The sequence below is a fragment of the Somniosus microcephalus genome, unplaced genomic scaffold (genome assembly GCF_052327205.1).
Source record: "Somniosus microcephalus isolate GS21.2 unplaced genomic scaffold, FLI_Smic_1.0 unresolved_chr7, whole genome shotgun sequence".
In the NCBI taxonomy this organism is placed as follows: Eukaryota; Metazoa; Chordata; class Chondrichthyes; order Squaliformes; family Somniosidae; genus Somniosus; species Somniosus microcephalus.
Genome location: NW_028225185.1, coordinates 1,847,559 through 1,868,249, shown reverse-complemented (window position 1 = coordinate 1,868,249; position 20,691 = coordinate 1,847,559). Strand labels below are relative to the sequence as shown.

Genomic DNA, 20,691 nt, shown 5'->3' with positions numbered 1-20,691 from the left:
CTGGAAGCGACAGGCATTAGGACCCTGAAGCCTCCATCAGCGACTGAAAACTGGAGGACAGAAGACATCCTGCAGCTTCTTTTTCAACCTCGGTGGTGGGTAAGCCAAGCAGCGTTGGCTGCAAAGACAGGGCTGGGGGAAGTCGGAGGTAGAAGGGCCATCGATCGCAATCCCTGATAAGGGCCGCACTCGGGCTGAAAGGCGCAGCGTCGGCAGACACTGAAGGCGCGAGAGCCGCGGTGAAAAGCGCGGGCCATCGATCGCGGCGGAGATAAGGGCCGCACTCGGGGCTGAAGGGAGACGGCGTCGGGGGACGGGTGAAGACCGCCAAGCGCGGGAAAACCGCCATTTTGTGGGCGGAGGACAACGGCAAGAGCGGGAAGCCGCCATCTTGGATAGCAGTAAAAAAAAAAAAATCTGAGAAATTGCAAATCTGATAAAGTACTACAATGCCTAAACACGGGAATATTAGCAACTTTGATAGTGACATCGAAGATTGGGCCATATATGTTGAACGAGTTAAAAATTATTGTAAGGCCAATAAAATTCGTGAGGCTGATAAAGCACTAACATTATTAAATTTAATGGGTGCGAAGACATACGGGCAATTGAAACACCTGTTATCACCAGATGAACCGGCGGATAAGACGTTCGATGAGATTGTTACTGTCCTGAAAGATCATCCAAACCCCACGCCGCTGATGCTAGCGGAACGATTAAAATTTTACGACAGAAGGCAGCTACAGCATGAAAGCAATGCTGAATATTTGCTGGAATTGCGTAAATTAGCGAAATATTGCCAGTTTGGAACGGGACTGACAGATGCACTACGAGACAAATTTGTGTGTGGTTTATTTAAACAGGATACACAAAAGCGACTGCTCGAGGAGAATGAGCTGACGCTTGAGAAGGCGGTCACTATGGCAGCAGCACACGAAGCCGCAGCGAGAGGCACGGCAGTAATGCAGCTACGGTCACCGGAGCTCAGTGCACACAAATTGGGTGTGAGTTCTGGCAAATGTTATCGTTGTGGAAAGACAACGCATGATCAGAACCAGTGTTGGTTTAAAAACCAAGAATGTAGAACTTGTGGTAGGCTTGGACATATAGCTAGAGTATGCAGGTCAGGGAAGAAGACCAGCAACAAGAAGTCACCGCAAGGAAAATACGCAAAAGTACACAAGGTGGCCGAACAGGAGTCCGATTCAGACGCTAGCAGTAATGAACTGGCTGGCTTAAGCAGTATTGAACTGGCTAGCTTAAGGGTACTCAACGTTGGTAAGGGTGCAGACCTCCAGACAATTTGGGTTACTCTTCAGATAGAAGGAGTCCAAGTAAAAATGGAATTGGACACTGGATCGGCATTGTCGGTCATGAATAAGAAAGATTACAGAAGGTTATTCCAACATATTCCCCTACAGGATACGGAGATTATATTGACAACCTACACGGGGCAGAGAGTGTACCCCATCGGGACAATAAAGGTTGCAGTGGCCAATAAGGGCGAAGGAAGTCAAATAATGGACTTATATGTGCTACCGGAGGGAGGTCCACCACTACTAGGCCGGGAGTGGTTTAGAAACATAAATATGGACTGGCATTCGCTAAAAGCCATAAAGAGTGAGAACTCGGTGCAGATAATCAGCCCAGACTCTAGAACTGATGATGGTAAGACCAACCCATGTGCAAAAGACAAAGTTTCAGCACAGAATTCCACTGAACAACAACAACATAGTTTAACAGAGAATTCTGAGTCTGTCAAGTCTACTGATATGCACATTTTTGAGGGACACTGGGCTCGAACTCAACTCCATTTCAAACTACAACAGCAATTAGAACAAATGATTCGCCGTTTTGAGCAAGAGATGAATGAAATAAAAAAGTTCTTTGTTACAGAGTGGGAGAATCTGGAAAGGCAACAGAAGCAACTGATGGAGAAAATGGAGCAGGAGCACACCAACCATCTGCGCGAGGAGGCCGAACGAATCAAAGCTGATTCAGGTTCTGAAGGTGCGTGCCATAATCTGGTGTCAGAAGAGTTAACGGTCAGCCAACTCCTTCATATGCTGAGGGACAAGACTCTGAAATGGGAAAAACTTGAACACGAGCTGCGATCTTCAAAGGAAAAGGGTTCGGAGCTCTCAAAAGTCATTGAGATGGCTGATGTGACGACACAGACTGAAACGACTGCAACAGAGCAGCCATTGGATGCCAAAAGTACGCTGACTCACGTCAATGTAGAACAACAGACCGCTGAAACAGCTGCTCCGGTAGAGGGATTGCATAGTCCGATCAATCAATCTCCAAAGGAAGTTGAAGTATTAAAATCACAAATGAGGTCACTAGTAAACGACTTGCTGAAAGCCCAGAAAAAGCTGGATGCAGAGGTACACATGAAGAAGTCTCTTCAGGAAAGATATCTGGATTTGGAACAAGAGCTGGCTAACGTCCAGCTGGGTATGGAGGAAATAGACGACCCTCTCGCTGACCTGTCGGACGACTCCGAATATTACTATGTCCTGTCCTGCCCAACTTGTAACTTCGACTCCCACCATACAGAAATCATGGAGGAGCACCGAAAGTCTACGGAACATCGGGAGAAGGTGGCTCTACTACGAAAAAAGGAGGAAGAGAAGGAGGAACTGCGCATGCAGCTGGCAGCTGTGGCAGCTGACAATGGAGCCCAGAGAGTCTCCAAGAAGCAGAAAAGGAAAAGTAAAAACAGAAGATGACCCATCTGAACCATTATCACCTCGACCAGATCACACACGTGGTCCCTCCGAACGGAGCCAAATCAGTTCGGAAGTTCAAGCTGTTAAATCCATGAAAGGACTATTGAATGAGTAACGTGAACCGACTACACCACAGAGATTGAATCTGTGAACTGTTTTCCGCAGAGACTGAATCTGTGATATGTTACGTTAAACATGAAGTTATATATGTATATATGTTATTACGTTATGTTAAATGGGGGGGATGACTATAAAGCTAAGAAGGGAGGAGTGTTGTGTATGTAACCTGTTCCACCTTAAGAGAGCTTAAGCCTGTTCCACCTTAAGAGATGTACTACTTTCTCAGGCTGCTGTAGACGTAATACCGGGGGTGAACACACCGGTATATAAGCACTGTGCAGTAATCTTGTATTCAGTGTAGTCCCTACCTCCAACCAGTAAAGACCTGTTTTATTGTTACAGATTAAGTCTGAGTATTAATTACTTGAACAACTCACAGACTTAACAGACGGGACAGTGTAGAGGGAGCTTTACTCTGTAAATAACCCGTGCTGTACCTGCCCTGGGAGTGTTTGATGGGACAGTGTAGAGGGAGCTTTACTCTGTATCTAATCCGTGCTGTACCTGCCCTGGGAGTGTTTGATGGGACAGTGTAGAGGGAGCTTTACTCTGTATCTAACCCTTGCTGTACCTGTCCTGGGAGTGTTTGATGGGACAGTGTAGAGGGAGCTTTACTCTTTATCTAACCCATGCTGTACCTGCCCTGGGAGTGTTTGATGGGACATGGTAGAGGGAGCTTTACTCTGTATCTAACCCATGCTGTACCTGTCCTGGGAGTGTTTGATGATACAGTGTAGAAGGAGCTTTACTCTGTATCTAACCCGTGCTGTACCTGCCCTGGGAGTGTCTGATGGGACAGTGTAGAGGGAGCTTCACTCTGTATCTAACCCGTGCTGTACCTGCCCTGGGAGTGTTTGATGGGACAGTGTAGAGGGAGCTTTACTCTGTATCTAACCCATGCTGTACCTGCCCTGGGAGTGTTTGATGGGACAGTATAGAGGGAGCTTTACTCTGTATCTAACCCGTGCTGGACCTGCCCTGGAAGTGTTTGATGGGACAGTGTAGAGGGAGCTTTACTCTGTCTCTAACCCGTGCTGTACCTGCCCTGGGAGTGTTTGATGGGACAGTGTAGAGGGAGCTTTACTCTGTATCTAACCCGTGCTGTACCTGCCCTGGGAGTGTTTGATGGGACAGTGTAGAGGGAGCTTTACTCTGTATCTAACCCGTGCTGTACCTGCCCTGGGAGTGTTTGATGGGACAGTGTAGAGGGAGCTTTACTCTGTCTCTAACCCATGCTGTACCTGCCCTGATGATTCTGTTGTTCATTCCCCTTTCCAGTGTTGCAAACAGAGAAGCAGCTCCAAGAAGCAGCCAAGAGGAATGACACAGCAATGATCAGGCATCTGATTCAGAACAAAGTGGACGTCAACGCAAAGAATATCGTGAGTAAATAAATAACTTGGAAAGTTCCCCCGTGATTCGGTCCTGGGCCATACAGAGCCGGAAGATGAATGGCTGCAACAGCCATATTTGCAAGTTACTGACTCGATTTAACAAAATCAAAATGAAAAGCAGCAATCGTTGGTCACACAGGAACTGGCAGAAAATACACCCGCTAAACGAATTCAACACAGGACTGGTCAACATTGCTGCCCTGCAGTGCCCCCAGCTCAGCCTCCAGTGGTAGATCTAACCTGGCTCAATGCCAGAGAACCTTTCAGGTGTGCAGTCCGGTTCTGTTCTGCAGCTCCGTCCCTGTGCTCTGTCCAGTGTTAGGTTTATTTCTGTGGAAGAGAAGGCAGAACTGCAATTTTCAAGATTACAAAATGATAATTGTAACAGAATTGGTTCAGGCAAATTCTTGCCGAATCCGGAGAACACAAGTCAAAAGTGCGGGTGTTCGGAGTAAGGAGGGAAGTCAGGAAAACATTTTGCCCCAAAGGGTTACGGATTGGACAATAAGTTACCAGGCAAGGCCAGTAACAGAGAGAATGTAACTGGGGTCAGGGGCCAAGTGGAGGGGATTCTGGAGAGAGGAGGGATTGAGGCTATGGTGAGAGGGTGGTGTTGAGGGATGTGGTGAGTAGGTGGGGTTCAGGGATATGGTGAATAAGTGGGGTTGAGGAAATGTTGGGTAGATGAGGTTGAGGAAATGATGGGTAGATGAGGGTGAGGAAATGTTGGGTAGATGGGGTTGAGGAAATGTTGGGTAGATGGGGTTAAGGAAATGTTGGGTAGATGGGGTTAAGGAAATGTTGGGTAGATGGGGTTGAGGAAATGTTGGGTAGATGGGGTTAAGGAAATGTTGGGTAGATGGGGTTGAGGAAATGTTGGGTAGATGAGGTTGAGGAAATGTTGGGTAGATGGGGTTGAGGAAATGTTGGGTAGATGGGGTTAAGGAAATGTTGGGTAGATGGGGTTGAGGAAATGTTGGGTAGATGGGGTTAAGGAAATGTTGGGTAGATGGGGTTGAGGAAATGTTGGGTAGATGAGGTTGAGGAAATGTTGGGTAGATGGGGTTGAGGAAATGTTGGGTAGGGGAGGTTGAGGAAATGTTGGGTAGATGGGGTTGAGGAAATGTTGGGTAGATGGGGTTGAGGAAATGTTGGGTAGATGGGGTTGAGGAAATGTTGGGTCGATGGGGTTGAGGAAATGTTGGGTAGATGGGGTTGAGGAAATGTTGGGTAGATGGGGTTGAGGAAATGTTGGGTAGATGAGGTTGAGGAAATGTTGGGTAGATGGGGTTGAGGAAATGTTGGGTAGATGGGGTTGAGGAAATGTTGGATAGATGGGGTTGAGGAAATGTTGGGTACATGAGGTTGAGGAAATGTTGGGGAGATGGGGTTGAGGAAATGTTGGGTAGATGGGGTTGATGAAATGTTGGGTAGATGGGGTTGAGGAAATGTTGGGTAGATGAGGTTGAGGAAATGTTGGGTAGATGGGGTTGAGGAAATGTTGGGTAGATGGGGTTGAGGAAATGTTGGGTAGGTGGGGTTGAGGAAATGTTGGGTCGACGGGGTTGAGGAAATGTTGGGTAGATGGGGTTGAGGAAATGTTGGGTAGATGGGGTTGAGGAAATGTTGGGTAGATGGGGTTGAGGAAATGTTGGGTAGATGGGGTTGAGGAAATGTTGGGTAGATGAGGTTGAGGAAATGTTGGGTAGATGAGGTTGAGGAAATGTTGGGTAGATGGGGCTGAGGAAATGTTGGGTAGATGGGGTTGAGGAAATGTTGGGTAGATGGGGTTGAGGAAATGTTGGGTAGATGGGGTTGAGGAAATGTTGGGTAGATGGGGTTCAGGAAATGTTGGGTAGATGGGGTTGAGGAAATGTTGGGTAGATGGGGTTGAGGAAATGTTGGGTAGATGAGGTTGAGGAAATGTTGGGTAGATGGGGTTGAAGAAATGTTGGGTAGATGGGGTTGAGGAAATGTTGGGTAGATGGGGTTGAGGAAATGTTGGGTAGATGGGGTTGATGAAATGTTGGGTAGATGAGGTTGAGGAAATGCTGGGTAGATGGGGTTGAGGAAATGTTGGGTAGATGAGGTTGAGGAAATGTTGGGTAGATGGGGTTGAGGAAATGTTGGGTAGATGGGGTTGAGGAAATGTTGGGTAGATGGGGTTGAGGAAATGTTGCGTAGATGAGGTTGAGGAAATGTTGGGTAGATGGGGTTGAGGACATGTTGGGTAGATGAGTTTGAGGAAATGTTGGGTAGCTGGGGTTGAGGAAATGTTGGGTAGATGGGGTTGAGGAAATGTTGGGTAGATGGGGTTGAGGAAATGTTGGGTAGATGGGGTTGAGGAAATGTTGGGTAGGGGAGGTTGAGGAAATGTTGGGTAGATGGGGTTGAGGAAATGTTGGGTAGATGGGGTTGAGGAAATGTTGGGTAGATGGGGTTGAGGAAATGTTGGGTAGGTGAGGTTGAGGAAATGTTGGGTAGATGGGGTTGAGGAAATGTTGGGTAGATGGGGTTGAGGAAATGTTGGGTAGATGGGGTTGACGAAATGTTGGGTAGATGGGGTTGAGGAAATGTTGGGTAGATGGGGTTGAGGAAATGTTGGGTAGATGGGGTTGACGAAATGTTGGGTAGATGGGGTTGAGGAAATGTTGGGTAGATGAGGTTGAGGAAATGTTGGGTAAATGAGGTTGAGGAAATGTTGGGTAGATGCGGTTGAGGAAATGTTGGGTAGATGAGGTTGAGGAAATGTTGGGTAGATGGGGTTGAGGAAATGTTGGGTAGATGGGGTTGAGGAAATGTTGGGTAGATGAGGTTGAGGAAATGTTGGGTAGATGGGGTTGAGGAAATGTTGGGTAGATGGGGTTGAGGAAATGTTGGGTAGATGGGGTTGAGGAAATGTTGGGTAGATGGGGTTGAGGAAATGTTGGGTAGATGGGGTTGAGGAAATGTTGGGTAGATGGGGTTGACGAAATGTTGGGTAGATGGGGTTGAGGAAATGTTGGGTAGATGAGGTTGAGGAAATGTTGGGTAAATGAGGTTGAGGAAATGTTGGGTAGATGCGGTTGAGGAAATGTTGGGTAGATGAGGTTGAGGAAATGTTGGGTAGATGGGGTTGAGGAAATGTTGGGTAGATGGGGTTGAGGAAATGTTGGGTAGATGGGGTTGAGGAAATGTTGGGTAGATGGGGTTGAGGAAATGTTGGGTAGATGGGGTTGAGGAAATGTTGGGTAGATGAGTTTGAGGAAATGTTGGGTAGATGGGGTTGAGGAAATGTTGGGTAGATGGGGTTGAGGAAATGTTGGGTAGATGGGGTTGAGGAAATGTTGGGTAGATGGGGTTGAGGAAATGTTGGGTAGGGGAGGTTGAGGAAATGTTGGGTTGATGGGGTTGAGGAAATGTTGGGTAGATGGGGTTGAGGAAATGTTGGGTAGATGGGGTTGAGGAAATGTTGGGTAGATGAGGTTGAGGAAATGTTGGGTAGATGGGGTTGAGAAAATGTTGGGTAGATGGGGTTGAGGAAATGTTGGGTAGATGGGGTTGAGGAAATGTTAGGTAGATGGGGTTGAGGAAATGTTGGGTAGATGGGGTTGAGGAAATGTTGGGTAGATGGGGTTCACGAAATGTTGGGTAGATGGGGTTGAGGAAATGTTGGGTAGATGAGGTTGAGGAAATGTTGGGTAGATGGGGTTGAGGAAATGTTGGGTAGATGGGGTTGAGGAAATGTTGGGTAGATGGGGTTGAGGAAATGTTGGGTAGATGAGGTTGAGGAAATGTTGGGTAGATGGGGTTGAGGAAATGTTGGGTAGATGGGATTGATGAAATGTTGGGTAGATGGGGTTGAGGAAATGTTGGGTAGATGAGGTTGAGGAAATGTTGGGTAGGGGAGGTTGAGGAAATGTTGGGTAGATGGGGTTGAGGAAATGTTGGGTAGATGGGTTTGAGGAAATGTTGGGCAGATGGGGTTGAGGAAATGTTGGGTAGATGGGGTTGAGGAAATGTTGGGTAGATGGGGTTGAGGAAATGTTGGGTAGATGAGGTTGAGGAAATGTTGGGTAGATGAGGTTGAGGAAATGTTGGGTAGATGGGGCTGAGGAAATGTTGGGTAGATGGGGTTGAGGAAATGTTGGGTAGATGGGGTTGAGGAAATGTTGGGTAGATGGGGTTGAGGAAATGTTGGGTAGATGGGGTTCAGGAAATGTTGGGTAGATGGGGTTGAGGAAATGTTGGGTAGATGGGGTTGAGGAAATGTTGGGTAGATGAGGTTGAGGAAATGTTGGGTAGATGGGGTTGAAGAAATGTTGGGTAGATGGGGTTGAGGAAATGTTGGGTAGATGGGGTTGAGGAAATGTTGGGTAGATGGGGTTGATGAAATGTTGGGTAGATGAGGTTGAGGAAATGCTGGGTAGATGGGGTTGAGGAAATGTTGGGTAGATGAGGTTGAGGAAATGTTGGGTAGATGGGGTTGAGGAAATGTTGGGTAGATGGGGTTGAGGAAATGTTGGGTAGATGGGGTTGAGGAAATGTTGCGTAGATGAGGTTGAGGAAATGTTGGGTAGATGGGGTTGAGGACATGTTGGGTAGATGAGTTTGAGGAAATGTTGGGTAGCTGGGGTTGAGGAAATGTTGGGTAGATGGGGTTGAGGAAATGTTGGGTAGATGGGGTTGAGGAAATGTTGGGTAGATGGGGTTGAGGAAATGTTGGGTAGGGGAGGTTGAGGAAATGTTGGGTAGATGGGGTTGAGGAAATGTTGGGTAGATGGGGTTGAGGAAATGTTGGGTAGATGGGGTTGAGGAAATGTTGGGTAGGTGAGGTTGAGGAAATGTTGGGTAGATGGGGTTGAGGAAATGTTGGGTAGATGGGGTTGAGGAAATGTTGGGTAGATGGGGTTGACGAAATGTTGGGTAGATGGGGTTGAGGAAATGTTGGGTAGATGGGGTTGAGGAAATGTTGGGTAGATGGGGTTGACGAAATGTTGGGTAGATGGGGTTGAGGAAATGTTGGGTAGATGAGGTTGAGGAAATGTTGGGTAAATGAGGTTGAGGAAATGTTGGGTAGATGCGGTTGAGGAAATGTTGGGTAGATGGGGTTGAGGAAATGTTGGGTAGATGGGGTTGAGGAAATGTTGGGTAGATGGGGTTGAGGAAATGTTGGGTAGGTGAGGTTGAGGAAATGTTGGGTAGATGGGGTTGAGGAAATGTTGGGTAGATGGGGTTGAGGAAATGTTGGGTAGATGGGGTTGACGAAATGTTGGGTAGATGGGGTTGAGGAAATGTTGGGTAGATGGGGTTGAGGAAATGTTGGGTAGATGGGGTTGACGAAATGTTGGGTAGATGGGGTTGAGGAAATGTTGGGTAGATGAGGTTGAGGAAATGTTGGGTAAATGAGGTTGAGGAAATGTTGGGTAGATGCGGTTGAGGAAATGTTGGGTAGATGAGGTTGAGGAAATGTTGGGTAGATGGGGTTGAGGAAATGTTGGGTAGATGGGGTTGAGGAAATGTTGGGTAGATGGGGTTGAGGAAATGTTGGGTAGATGGGGTTGAGGAAATGTTGGGTAGATGGGGTTGAGGAAATGTTGGGTAGATGAGTTTGAGGAAATGTTGGGTAGATGGGGTTGAGGAAATGTTGGGTAGATGGGGTTGAGGAAATGTTGGGTAGATGGGGTTGAGGAAATGTTGGGTAGATGGGGTTGAGGAAATGTTGGGTAGGGGAGGTTGAGGAAATGTTGGGTTGATGGGGTTGAGGAAATGTTGGGTAGATGGGGTTGAGGAAATGTTGGGTAGATGGGGTTGAGGAAATGTTGGGTAGATGAGGTTGAGGAAATGTTGGGTAGATGGGGTTGAGAAAATGTTGGGTAGATGGGGTTGAGGAAATGTTGGGTAGATGGGGTTGAGGAAATGTTAGGTAGATGGGGTTGAGGAAATGTTGGGTAGATGGGGTTGAGGAAATGTTGGGTAGATGGGGTTCACGAAATGTTGGGTAGATGGGGTTGAGGAAATGTTGGGTAGATGAGGTTGAGGAAATGTTGGGTAGATGAGGTTGAGGAAATGTTGGGTAGATGCGGTTGAGGAAATGTTGGGTAGATGAGGTTGAGGAAATGTTGGGTAGATGGGGTTCAGGAAATGTTGGGTAGATGGGGTTGAGGAAATGTTGGGTAGATGAGGTTGAGGAAATGTTGGGTAGATGGGGTTGAGGAAATGTTGGGTCGATGAGGTTGAGGAAATGTTGGGTAGATGAGGTTGAGGAAATGTTGGGTAGATGGGGTTGAGGAAATGTTGGGTAGATGAGGTTGAGGAAATGTTGGGTAGATGGGGTTGAGGAAATGTTGGGTAGATGGGGTTGAGGAAATGTTGGGTAGATGGGGTTGACGAAATGTTGGGTAGATGGGGTTGAGGAAATGTTGGATAGATGGGGTTGAGGAAATGTTGGGTAGATGGGGTTGAGGAAATGTTGGGTAGATGGGGTTGAGGAAATGTTGGGTAGATGAGGTTGAGGAAATGTTGGGTAGATGGGGTTGAGGAAATGTTGGGTAGATGAGGTTGAGGAAATGTTGGGTAGATGGGGTTGAGGAAATGTTGGGTAGATGGGGTTGAGGAAATGTTGGATAGATGGGGTTGAGGAAATGTTGGGTAGATGGGGTTGAGGAAATGTTGGGTAGATGGGGTTGAGGAAATGTTGGGTAGATGAGGTTGAGGAAATGTTGGGTAGATGGGGTTGAGGAAATGTTGGGTAGATGAGGTTGAGGAAATGTTGGGTAGATGGGGTTGAGGAAATGTTGGGTAGATGGGGTTGAGGAAATGTTGGGTAGATGGGGTTGACGAAATGTTGGGTAGATGGGGTTGAGGAAATGTTGGATAGATGGGGTTGAGGAAATGTTGGGTAGATGGGGTTGAGGAAATGTTGGGTAGATGGGGTTGAGGAAATGTTGGGTAGATGAGGTTGAGGAAATGTTGGGTAGATGAGGTTGAGGAAATGTTGAGTAGATGCGGTTGAGGAAATGTTGGGTAGATGAGGTTGAGGAAATGTTGGATAGATGGGGTTGAGGAAATGTTGGGTAGATGGGGTTGAGGAAATGTTGGGTAGATGGGGTTGAGGAAATGTTGGGTAGATGGGGTTGAGGAAATGTTGGGTAGATGGGGTTGAGGAAATGTTGGGTAGATGAGTTTGAGGAAATGTTGGGTAGATGGCGTTGAGGAAATGTTGGGTAGATGGGGTTGAGGAAATGTTGGGTAGATGGGGTTGAGGAAATGTTGGGTAGATGGGGTTGAGGAAATGTTGGGTAGGGGAGGTTGAGGAAATGTTGGGTAGATGGGGTTGAGGAAATGTTGGGTAGATGGGGTTGAGGAAATGTTAGGTAGGTGGGGTTGAGGAAATGTTGGGTAGATGGGGTTGAGGAAATGTTGGGTAGATGGGGTTGACGAAATGTTGGGTAGATGGGGTTGAGGAAATGTTGGGTAGATGAGGTTGAGGAAATGTTGGGTAGATGAGGTTGAGGAAATGTTGGGTAGATGCGGTTGAGGAAATGTTGGGTAGATGAGGTTGAGGAAATGTTGGGTAGATGGGGTTGAGGAAATGTTGGGTAGATGGGGTTGAGGAAATGTTGGGTAGATGAGGTTGAGGAAATGTTGGGTAGATGGGGTTGAGGAAATGTTGGGTAGATGAGGTTGAGGAAATGTTGGGTAGATGAGGTTGAGGAAATGTTGGGTAGATGGGGTTGAGGAAATGTTGGGTAGATGAGGTTGAGGAAATGTTGGGTAGATGGGGTTGAGGAAATGTTGGGTAGATGGGGTTGAGGAAATGTTGGGTAGATGGGGTTGACGAAATGTTGGGTAGATGGGGTTGAGGAAATGTTGGGTAGATGGGGTTGAGGAAATGTTGGGTAGATGGGGTTGACGAAATGTTGGGTAGATGGGGTTGAGGAAATGTTGGGTAGATGAGGTTGAGGAAATGTTGGGTAGATGAGGTTGAGGAAATGTTGGGTCGATGCGGTTGAGGAAATGTTGGGCGGATGAGGTTGAGGAAATGTTGGGTAGATGGGGTTGAGGAAATGTTGGGTAGATGGGGTTGAGGAAATGTTGGGTAGATGGGGTTGAGGAAATGTTGGGTAGATGGGGTTGAGGAAATGTTGGGTAGATGGGGTTGAGGAAATGTTGGGTAGATGAGTTTGAGGAAATGTTGGGTCGATGGGGTTGAGGAAATGTTGGGTAGATGGGGTTGAGGAAATGTTGGGTAGATGGGGTTGAGGAAATGTTGGGTAGATGGGGTTGAGGAAATGGTGGGTAGGGGAGGTTGAGGAAATGTTGGGTTGATGGGGTTGAGGAAATGTTGGGTAGATGGGGTTGAGGAAATGTTGGGTAGATGGGGTTGAGGAAATGTTGGGTAGATGAGGTTGAGGAAATGTTGGGTAGATGGGGTTGAGGAAATGTTGGGTAGATGGGGTTGAGGAAATGTTGGGTAGATGAGGTTGAGGAAATGTTGGGTAGATGGGGTTGAGGAAATGTTGGGTAGATGGGGTTGAGGAAACGTTGGGTAGATGAGGTTGAGGAAATGTTGGGTAGATGGGGTTGAGGAAATGTTGGGTAGATGGGGTTGACGAAATGTTGGGTAGATGGGGTTGAGGAAATGTTGGGTAGATGAGGTTGAGGAAATGTTGGGTAGATGAGGTTGAGGAAATGTTGGGTAGATGCGGTTGAGGAAATGTTGGGTAGATGAGGTTGAGGAAATGTTGGGTAGATGGGGTTGAGGAAATGTTGGGTGGATGGGGTTGAGGAAATGTTGGGTAGATGAGGTTGAGGAAATGTTGGGTAGATGGGGTTGAGGAAATGTTGGGTAGATGAGGTTGAGGAAATGTTGGGTAGATGAGGTTGAGGAAATGTTGGGTAGATGAGGTTGAGGAAATGTTGGGTAGATGGGGTTGAGGAAATGTTGGGTAGATGAGGTTGAGGAAATGTTGGGTAGATGGGGTTGAGGAAATGTTGGGTAGATGGGGTTGAGGAAATGTTGGGTAGATGAGTTTGAGGAAATGTTGGGTAGGTGGGGTTGAGGAAATGTTGGGTAGATGGGGTTGAGGAAATGTTGGGTCGATGGGGTTGAGGAAATGCTGGGTAGATGGGGTTGAGGAAATGTTGGGTAGATGGGGTTGAGGAAATGTTGGGTAGATGAGGTTGAGGAAATGTTGGGTAGATGGGGTTGAGGAAATGTTGGGTAGATGGGGTTGAGGAAATGTTGGGTAGATGAGGTTGAGGAAATGCTGGGTAGATGGGGTTGAGGAAATGTTGGGTAGATGAGGTTGAGGAAATGTTGGGTAGATGGGGTTGAGGAAATGTTGGGTAGATGGGGTTGAGGAAATGTTGGGTAGATGGGGTTGAGGAAATGTTGGGTAGATGGGGTTGAGGAAATGTTGGGTAGATGGGGTTGAGGAAATGTTGGGTAGATGAGGTTGAGGAAATGTTGGGTAGATGAGGTTGAGGAAATGTTGGGTAGATGGGGCTGAGGAAATGTTGGGTAGATGGGGTTGAGGAAATGTTGGGTAGATGGGGTTGAGGAAATGTTGGGTAGATGGGTTTGAGGAAATGTTGGGCAGATGGGGTTGAGGAAATGTTGGGTAGATGGGGTTGAGGAAATGTTGGGTAGATGGGGTTGAGGAAATGTTGGGTAGATGAGGTTGAGGAAATGTTGGGTAGATGAGGTTGAGGAAATGTTGGGTAGATGGGGCTGAGGAAATGTTGGGTAGATGGGGTTGAGGAAATGTTGGGCAGATGGGGTTGAGGAAATGTTGGGTAGATGGGGTTGAGGAAATGTTGGGTAGATGGGGTTGAGGAAATGTTGGGTAGATGAGGTTGAGGAAATGTTGGGTAGATGAGGTTGAGGAAATGTTGGGTAGATGAGGTTGAGGAAATGTTGGGTAGATGGGGCTGAGGAAATGTTGGGTAGATGGGTTTGAGGAAATGTTGGGCAGATGGGGTTGAGGAAATGTTGGGTAGATGGGGTTGAGGAAATGTTGGGTAGATGGGGTTGAGGAAATGTTGGGTAGATGAGGTTGAGGAAATGTTGGGTAGATGAGGTTGAGGAAATGTTGGGTAGATGGGGCTGAGGAAATGTTGGGTAGATGGGGTTGAGGAAATGTTGGGTAGATGGGGTTGAGGAAATGTTGGGTAGATGGGGTTGAGGAAATGTTGGGTAGATTGGGTTGAGGAAATGTTGGGTAGATGGGGTTGAGGAAATGTTGGGTAGATGAGGTTGAGGAAATGTTGGGTAGATGGGGTTGAGGAAATGTTGGGTAGATGGGGTTGAGGAAATGTTGGGTAGATGGGGTTGAGGAAATGTTGGGTAGATGGGGTTGAGGAAATGTTGGGTAGATGGGGTTGAGGAAATGTTGGGTAGATGGGGTTGAGGAAATGTTGGGTAGATGGGGTTGATGAAATGTTGGGTAGATGAGGTTGAGGAAATGCTGGGTAGATGGGGTTGAGGAAATGTTTGGTAGATGAGGTTGAGGAAATGTTGGGTAGATGGGGTTGAGGAAATGTTGGGTAGATGGGGTTGAGGAAATGTTGGGTAGATGGGGTTGAGGAAATGTTGGGTCGATGGGGTTGAGGAAATGCTGGGTAGATGGGGTTGAGGAAATGTTGGGTAGATGGGGTTGAGGAAATGTTGGGTAGATGAGGTTGAGGAAATGTTGGGTAGATGGGGTTGAGGAAATGTTGGGTAGATGGGGTTGAGGAAATGTTGGGTAGATGAGTTTGAGGAAATGTTGGGTAGGTGGGGTTGAGGAAATGTTGGGTAGATGGGGTTGAGGAAATGTTGGGTCGATGGGGTTGAGGAAATGCTGGGTAGATGGGGTTGAGGAAATGTTGGGTAGATGGGGTTGAGGAAATGTTGGGTAGATGAGGTTGAGGAAATGTTGGGTAGATGGGGTTGAGGAAATGTTGGGTAGGTGGGGTTGAGGAAATGTTGGGTAGATGGGGTTGAGGAAATGTTGGGTAGATGGGGTTGAGGAAATGTTGGGTAGATGGGGTTGAGAAAATGTTGGGTCGATGGGGTTGAGGAAATGTTGGGTAAATGGGGTTGTGGAAATGTTGGGTAGATGGGGTTGAGGAAATGTTGGGTTGATGGGGTTGAGGAAATGTTGGGTCGATGGGGGTGAGGAAATGTTGGGTAGATGGGGTTGTGGAAATGTTGGGTAGATGGGGTTGAGGAAATGTTGGGTAGATGGGGTTGAGGAAATGTTGGGTTGATGGGGTTGAGGAAATGTTGGGTTGATGGGGTTGAGGAAATGTTGGGTAGATGGGATTGATCACTGAGAAACGGATGGGCCTGTTGGGCCTCTTGGCCGTCTCCTGTTCCTGCTGGTTCTCACGCCTTGTGTCGGTCTAGGTTAACCGATCAGCCCTGCACTGGGCAGTTGCTGGTGGACATGAAAACGCCATGAAGCTTTTACTGGATTACAGCGCCAACGTGGACATCGAGGACAAGGTGGGTGCACTGGACTCCTGGTGTAGATAGTTAATCCCCCTTGTGTCTTTGTCCAAGTGGCTTGCTGATTTATGACCAGTTTTGTGCTGTAAACACACACTCGCAAGGATCTGAGTGGAAACTTGCCGCAGCAGAGATTGGAATCCCTCAACCCTCAAACTGAGCCAACCACACAGAGCGGACCTTTTCCCAACTGCCTCTGATGTGTAATCCCAACATTGTAAACAGGGCCATGTTAAATAGTAGCTGGAACGCCCTCAGTTGTAGAACCAGTTTTCAGTGTAATTTCTATGGGAGTTACCGTTTCTCCAATTCAGAGATTCTCCCTCTTTCTCCTGCTCATGTTGGAACGTGCATACTGGTAGATTTCCCGGCCTCTCGCAGTGCCTGCCCTGGGTTGGTTGTTAGCGCCGATGTCGGGCAGTAACCCAGCATGACCTGCTCTCCCTTTCCCCTCACCCCATCTTATTGCAGTAGTGTCTCTCAGCAATGTTACGGAGTGTTAGAAAGCGAGCACTCGCTGGGTTCGCAACATCAGCGATGCATCACCACACCGGGCCCACTGTAGCCTGAATAAACTTTGGGTATTTCATGCAAAATCTTCCACTTTATTTGCAGTTTGGAATGACGCCAGCCCTGCTCGCTGCCTGGTTCGGCCACCTAAGACTGCTACAGATCCTGGTCAATGCAGGAGCAAAGGTCACCGCCCAGAACTGGGTAATTTCCATAACCTGCCTGAGGTGATGTGAGAGAATGGGTGCAGCGTCGCTACTGGTTTCACAACTAAATTCCCAACAGCACTTCCCAATTCAAATATTAAACGCTTGCAAAAGCCTGTCAGCACTAGATTGTCCTGTCTTACCAGCAATTACTAGTGCATTAATTTGAGGGAGCTGGATTAACATCAGTAGAGATACAGTCAGTAACACAGGGCGCTGGGGGAGAGGGGTTACTGAGTGACAGTGTGAGGGAGCTGGATTAACATCAGTAGAGATACAGTCAGTAACACAGGGCACTGGGGGAGAGGGGTTACTGAGTGACAGTGTGAGGGAGCTGGATTAACATCAGTAGAGATACAGTCAGTAACACAGGGTGCTGGGGGAGAGGGGTTACTGAGTGACAGTGTGAGGGAGCTGGATTAACATCAGTAGAGATATAGTCAGTAACACAGGGCGCTGGGGGAGAGGGGTTACTGAGTGACAGTGTGAGGGAGCTGGATTAACATCAGTAGAGATACAGTCAGTAACACAGGGCACTGGGGGAGAGGGGTTACTGAGTGACAGTGTGAGGGAGCTGGATTACCATCAGTAGAGATACAGTCAGTAACACAGGGCGCTGGGGAAGAGGGGTTACTGAGTGACAGTGTGAGGGAGCTGGATTAACATCAGTAGAGATACAGTCAGTAACACAGGGTGCTGGGGGAGAGGGGTTACTGAGTGACAGTGTGAGGGAGCTGGATTACCATCAGTAGAGATACAGTCAGTAACACAGGGCGCTGGGGGAGAGGGGTTACTGAGTGACAGTGTGAGGGAGCTGGATTAACATCAGTAGGGGTACAGTCAGTAACACAGGGCGCTGGGGGAGAGGGGTTACTGAGTGACAGTGTGAGGGAGCTGGATTAACATCAGTAGAGATACAGTCAGTAACACAGGGCGCTGGGGGAGAGGGGTTACTGAGTGACAGTGTGAGGGAGCTGGATTAACATCAGTAGAGATACAGTCAGTAACACAGGGTGCTGGGGGAGGGGTTACTGAGTGACAGTGAGGGAGCTGGATTAACATCAGTAGAGATAGAGTCAGTAACACAGGGCGCTGGGGGAGAGGGGTTACTGAGTGACAGTGTGAGGGAGCTGGATTAACATCAGTAGAGATACAGTCAGTAACACAGGGCGCTGGGGGAGAGGGGTTACTGAGTGACAGTGTGAGGGAGCTGGATTAACATCAGTAGAGATACAGTCAGTGACACGGTGCTGGGGGAGAGGGGTTGCTGAGTGACAGTGTGAGGGAGCTGGATTAACATCAGTAGAGATAGAGTCAGTAACACAGGGTGCTGGGGGAGAGGGGTTACTGAGTGACAGTGTGAGGGAGCTGGATTAACATCAGTAGAGATACAGTCAGTAACACAGGGCGCTGGGGGAGAGGGGTTACTGAGTGACAGTGTGAGGGAGCTGCATTAACATCAGTAGAGATACAGTCAGTAACACAGGGTGCTGGGGGAGAGGGGTTACCGAGTGACAGTGTGAGGGAGCTGGATTAACATCAGTAGGGGTACAGTCAGTAACACAGGGCGCTGGGGTAGAGGGGTTACTGAGTGACAGTGTGAGGGAGCTGGATTAACATCAGTAGAGATACAGTCAGTAACACAGGGTGCTGGAGGAGAGGGGTTACTGAGTGACAGTGTGAGGGAGCTGGATTAACATTGTTATATCCGTGTATCTTAATGTTGTGTCCTTCAATAATCAGACAACAGACTGCAGGGAACGATCAACAGGTGTTTACTGAATGAGGGTTCAAACTGCAACTGACTGTACAGATCACTACTCAGGGTTTATATACAGGTGTGGTCACTGCCGGTACTACAGGATACAGGAGCTGTAAAAAGTAGTTCTTCCCCTTAAAGGTACATACATTACAAACATCAGTCGAGATACAGTCAGTAACACAGGGCGCTGGGGGAAAGGGGTTACTGAGTGACAGTGTGAGGGAGCTGGATTAACATCAGTAGAGATACAGTCAGTAACACAGGGCGCTGGGGGAGAGGGGTTACTGAGTGACAGTGTGAAGGAGCTGGATTAACATCAGTCGAGAAACAGTCAGTAACACGGTGCTGGAGGAGAGGGGTTACTGAGTGACAGTGTGACGGAGCTGGATTAACATCAGTAGAGATAGAGTCAGTAACACAGGGCGCTGGGAGAGAGGGGTTACTGAGTGACAGTGTGAGGGAGCTGGATTAACATCAGTAGAGATACAGTCAGTAACACAGGGTGCTGGGGGGGAGAGAGGTTACTGAGTGACAGTGTGAGGGAGCTGGATTAACATCAGTAGAGATACAGTCAGTAACACAGGGCGCTGGGGAGAGGGGTTACTGAGTGACAGTGTGAGGGAGCTGGATTAACATCAGTAGAGATACAGTCAGTAACAGAGGGCGCTGGGGGAGAGGGGTTACTGAGTGACAGTGTGAGGGAGCTGGATTAACATCAGTAGGGGTACAGTCAGTAACACAGGGCGCTGGGGGAGTGGGGTTACTGAGTGACAGTGTGAGGGAGCTGGATTAACATCAGTAGAGATACAGTCAGTAACACAGGGCGCTGGGGGAGAGGGGTTACTGAGTGACAGTGTGAGGGAGCTGGATTAACATCAGTCGAGATACAGTCAGTAACACACGGCGCTGGGGGAGAGGGGTTACTGAGTGACAGTGTGAGGGAGCTGGATTATCAGTAGAGATACAGTCAATAACACAGGGCGCTGGAGGAGTGGGGTTCCTGAGTGACAGTGTGAGGGAGCTGGATTAACATCAGTAGAGAGCCAGTCAGTAACACAGGGCACTGGGGAGAGGGGTTACTGAGTGACAGTGTGAGGGAGCTGGATTAACATCAGTAGAGATACAGCCAGTAACACAGGGTGCTGGGGAGAGGGGTTACTGAGTGACAGTGTGAGGGAGCTGGATTAACATCAGTAGAGATACAATCAGTAACACAGGGTGCTGGGGAGAGGGGTTACTGAGTGACAGTGTGAGGGAGCTGGATTAACATCAGTAGAGATACAGTCAGTAACACAGGGCACTGGGGGAGAGGGGTTACTGAGTGACAGTGTGAGGGAGCTGGATTAACATCAGTAGAGATACAGTCAGTAACACAGGGTGCTGGGGGGAGGGGTTACTGAGTGACAGTGTGAGGGAGCTGGATTAACATCAGTAGAGATACAGTCAGTAACACAGGGTGCTGGGAGGAGGGGTTACTGAGTGACAGTGTGAGGGAGCTGGATTAACATCAGTCGAGATACAGTCAGTAACACGGGGCGCTGGGGGAGAGGGTTTACTGAGTGACTGTGAGGGAGCTGGATTAACATCAGTAGGGGTACAGTCAGTAACACAGGGCGCTGGGGGGGAGGGGTTACTGAGTGACAGTGTGAGGGAGCTGGATTACCATCAGTAGAGATACAGTCAGTAACACAGGGTGCTGGGGGGAGGGGTTACTGAGTGACAGTGTGAGGGAGCTGGATTAACATCAGTCGAGATACAGTCAGTAACACGGGGCGCTGGGGGAGAGGGGTTACTGAGTGACAGTGTGAGGGAGCTGGATTAACATCAGTAGAGATACAGTCAGTAACACAGGGCGCTGGGGGAGAGGGGTTACTGAGTGACAGTGTGAGGGAGCTGGATTAACATCAGTAGAGATACAGTCAGTAACACAGGGCACTGGGGAGAGGGGTTACTGAGTGACAGTGTGAGGGAGCTGGATTAACATCAGTAGAGAGCCAGTCAGTAACACGGGGCACTGGGGGAGACGGGTTACTGAGTGACAGTGTGAGGGAGCTGGATTAACATCAGTCGAGATACAGTCAGTAACACAGGGCGCTGTCGGAGAGGGGTTACTGAGTGACAGTATGAGGGCGCTGGATTAACATCAGTAGAGATACAGTCAGTGACACAGGGTGCTGGGGGAGAGAGGTTACTGAGTGACAGTGTGAGGGAGCTGGATTAACATCAGTAGAGATACAGTCAGTAACACAGGGCACTGGGGGAGAGGGGTTACTGAGTGACAGTGTGAGGAAGCTGGATTAACATCAGTAGAAATACAGTCAGTAACACAGGGCGCTGGGGGAGAGGGGTTACTGAGTGACAGTGTGAGGAAGCTGGATTAACATCAGTAGAAATACAGTCAGTAACACAGGGCGCTGGGGGAGAGGGGTTACTGAGTGACAGTGTGAGGGAGCTGGATTAACATCAGTCGAGATACAGTCAGTAACACAGT

At 48.2% G+C, this 20,691-nt stretch overlaps 1 protein-coding gene across 1 annotated transcript in view; it reads left to right on the top strand.

Moving 5' to 3' along the window:
* Window positions 1–4,111: 4,111 nt before the first annotated feature.
* LOC147086351 (ankyrin repeat and death domain-containing protein 1A-like) overlaps window positions 4,112–20,691 on the top strand; it is a gene marked incomplete at its 5' end in the record, with an annotated part of 57,887 nt that continues 41,307 nt past the window's right edge. Inside the window, 3 exons of the mRNA XM_085978235.1 lie at window positions 4,112–4,234; window positions 15,621–15,719; window positions 16,338–16,436. Coding sequence (XP_085834361.1) covers window positions 4,112–4,234; window positions 15,621–15,719; window positions 16,338–16,436 — 321 coding nt within the window. The remainder of the gene's footprint in view (window positions 4,235–15,620; window positions 15,720–16,337; window positions 16,437–20,691) is intronic.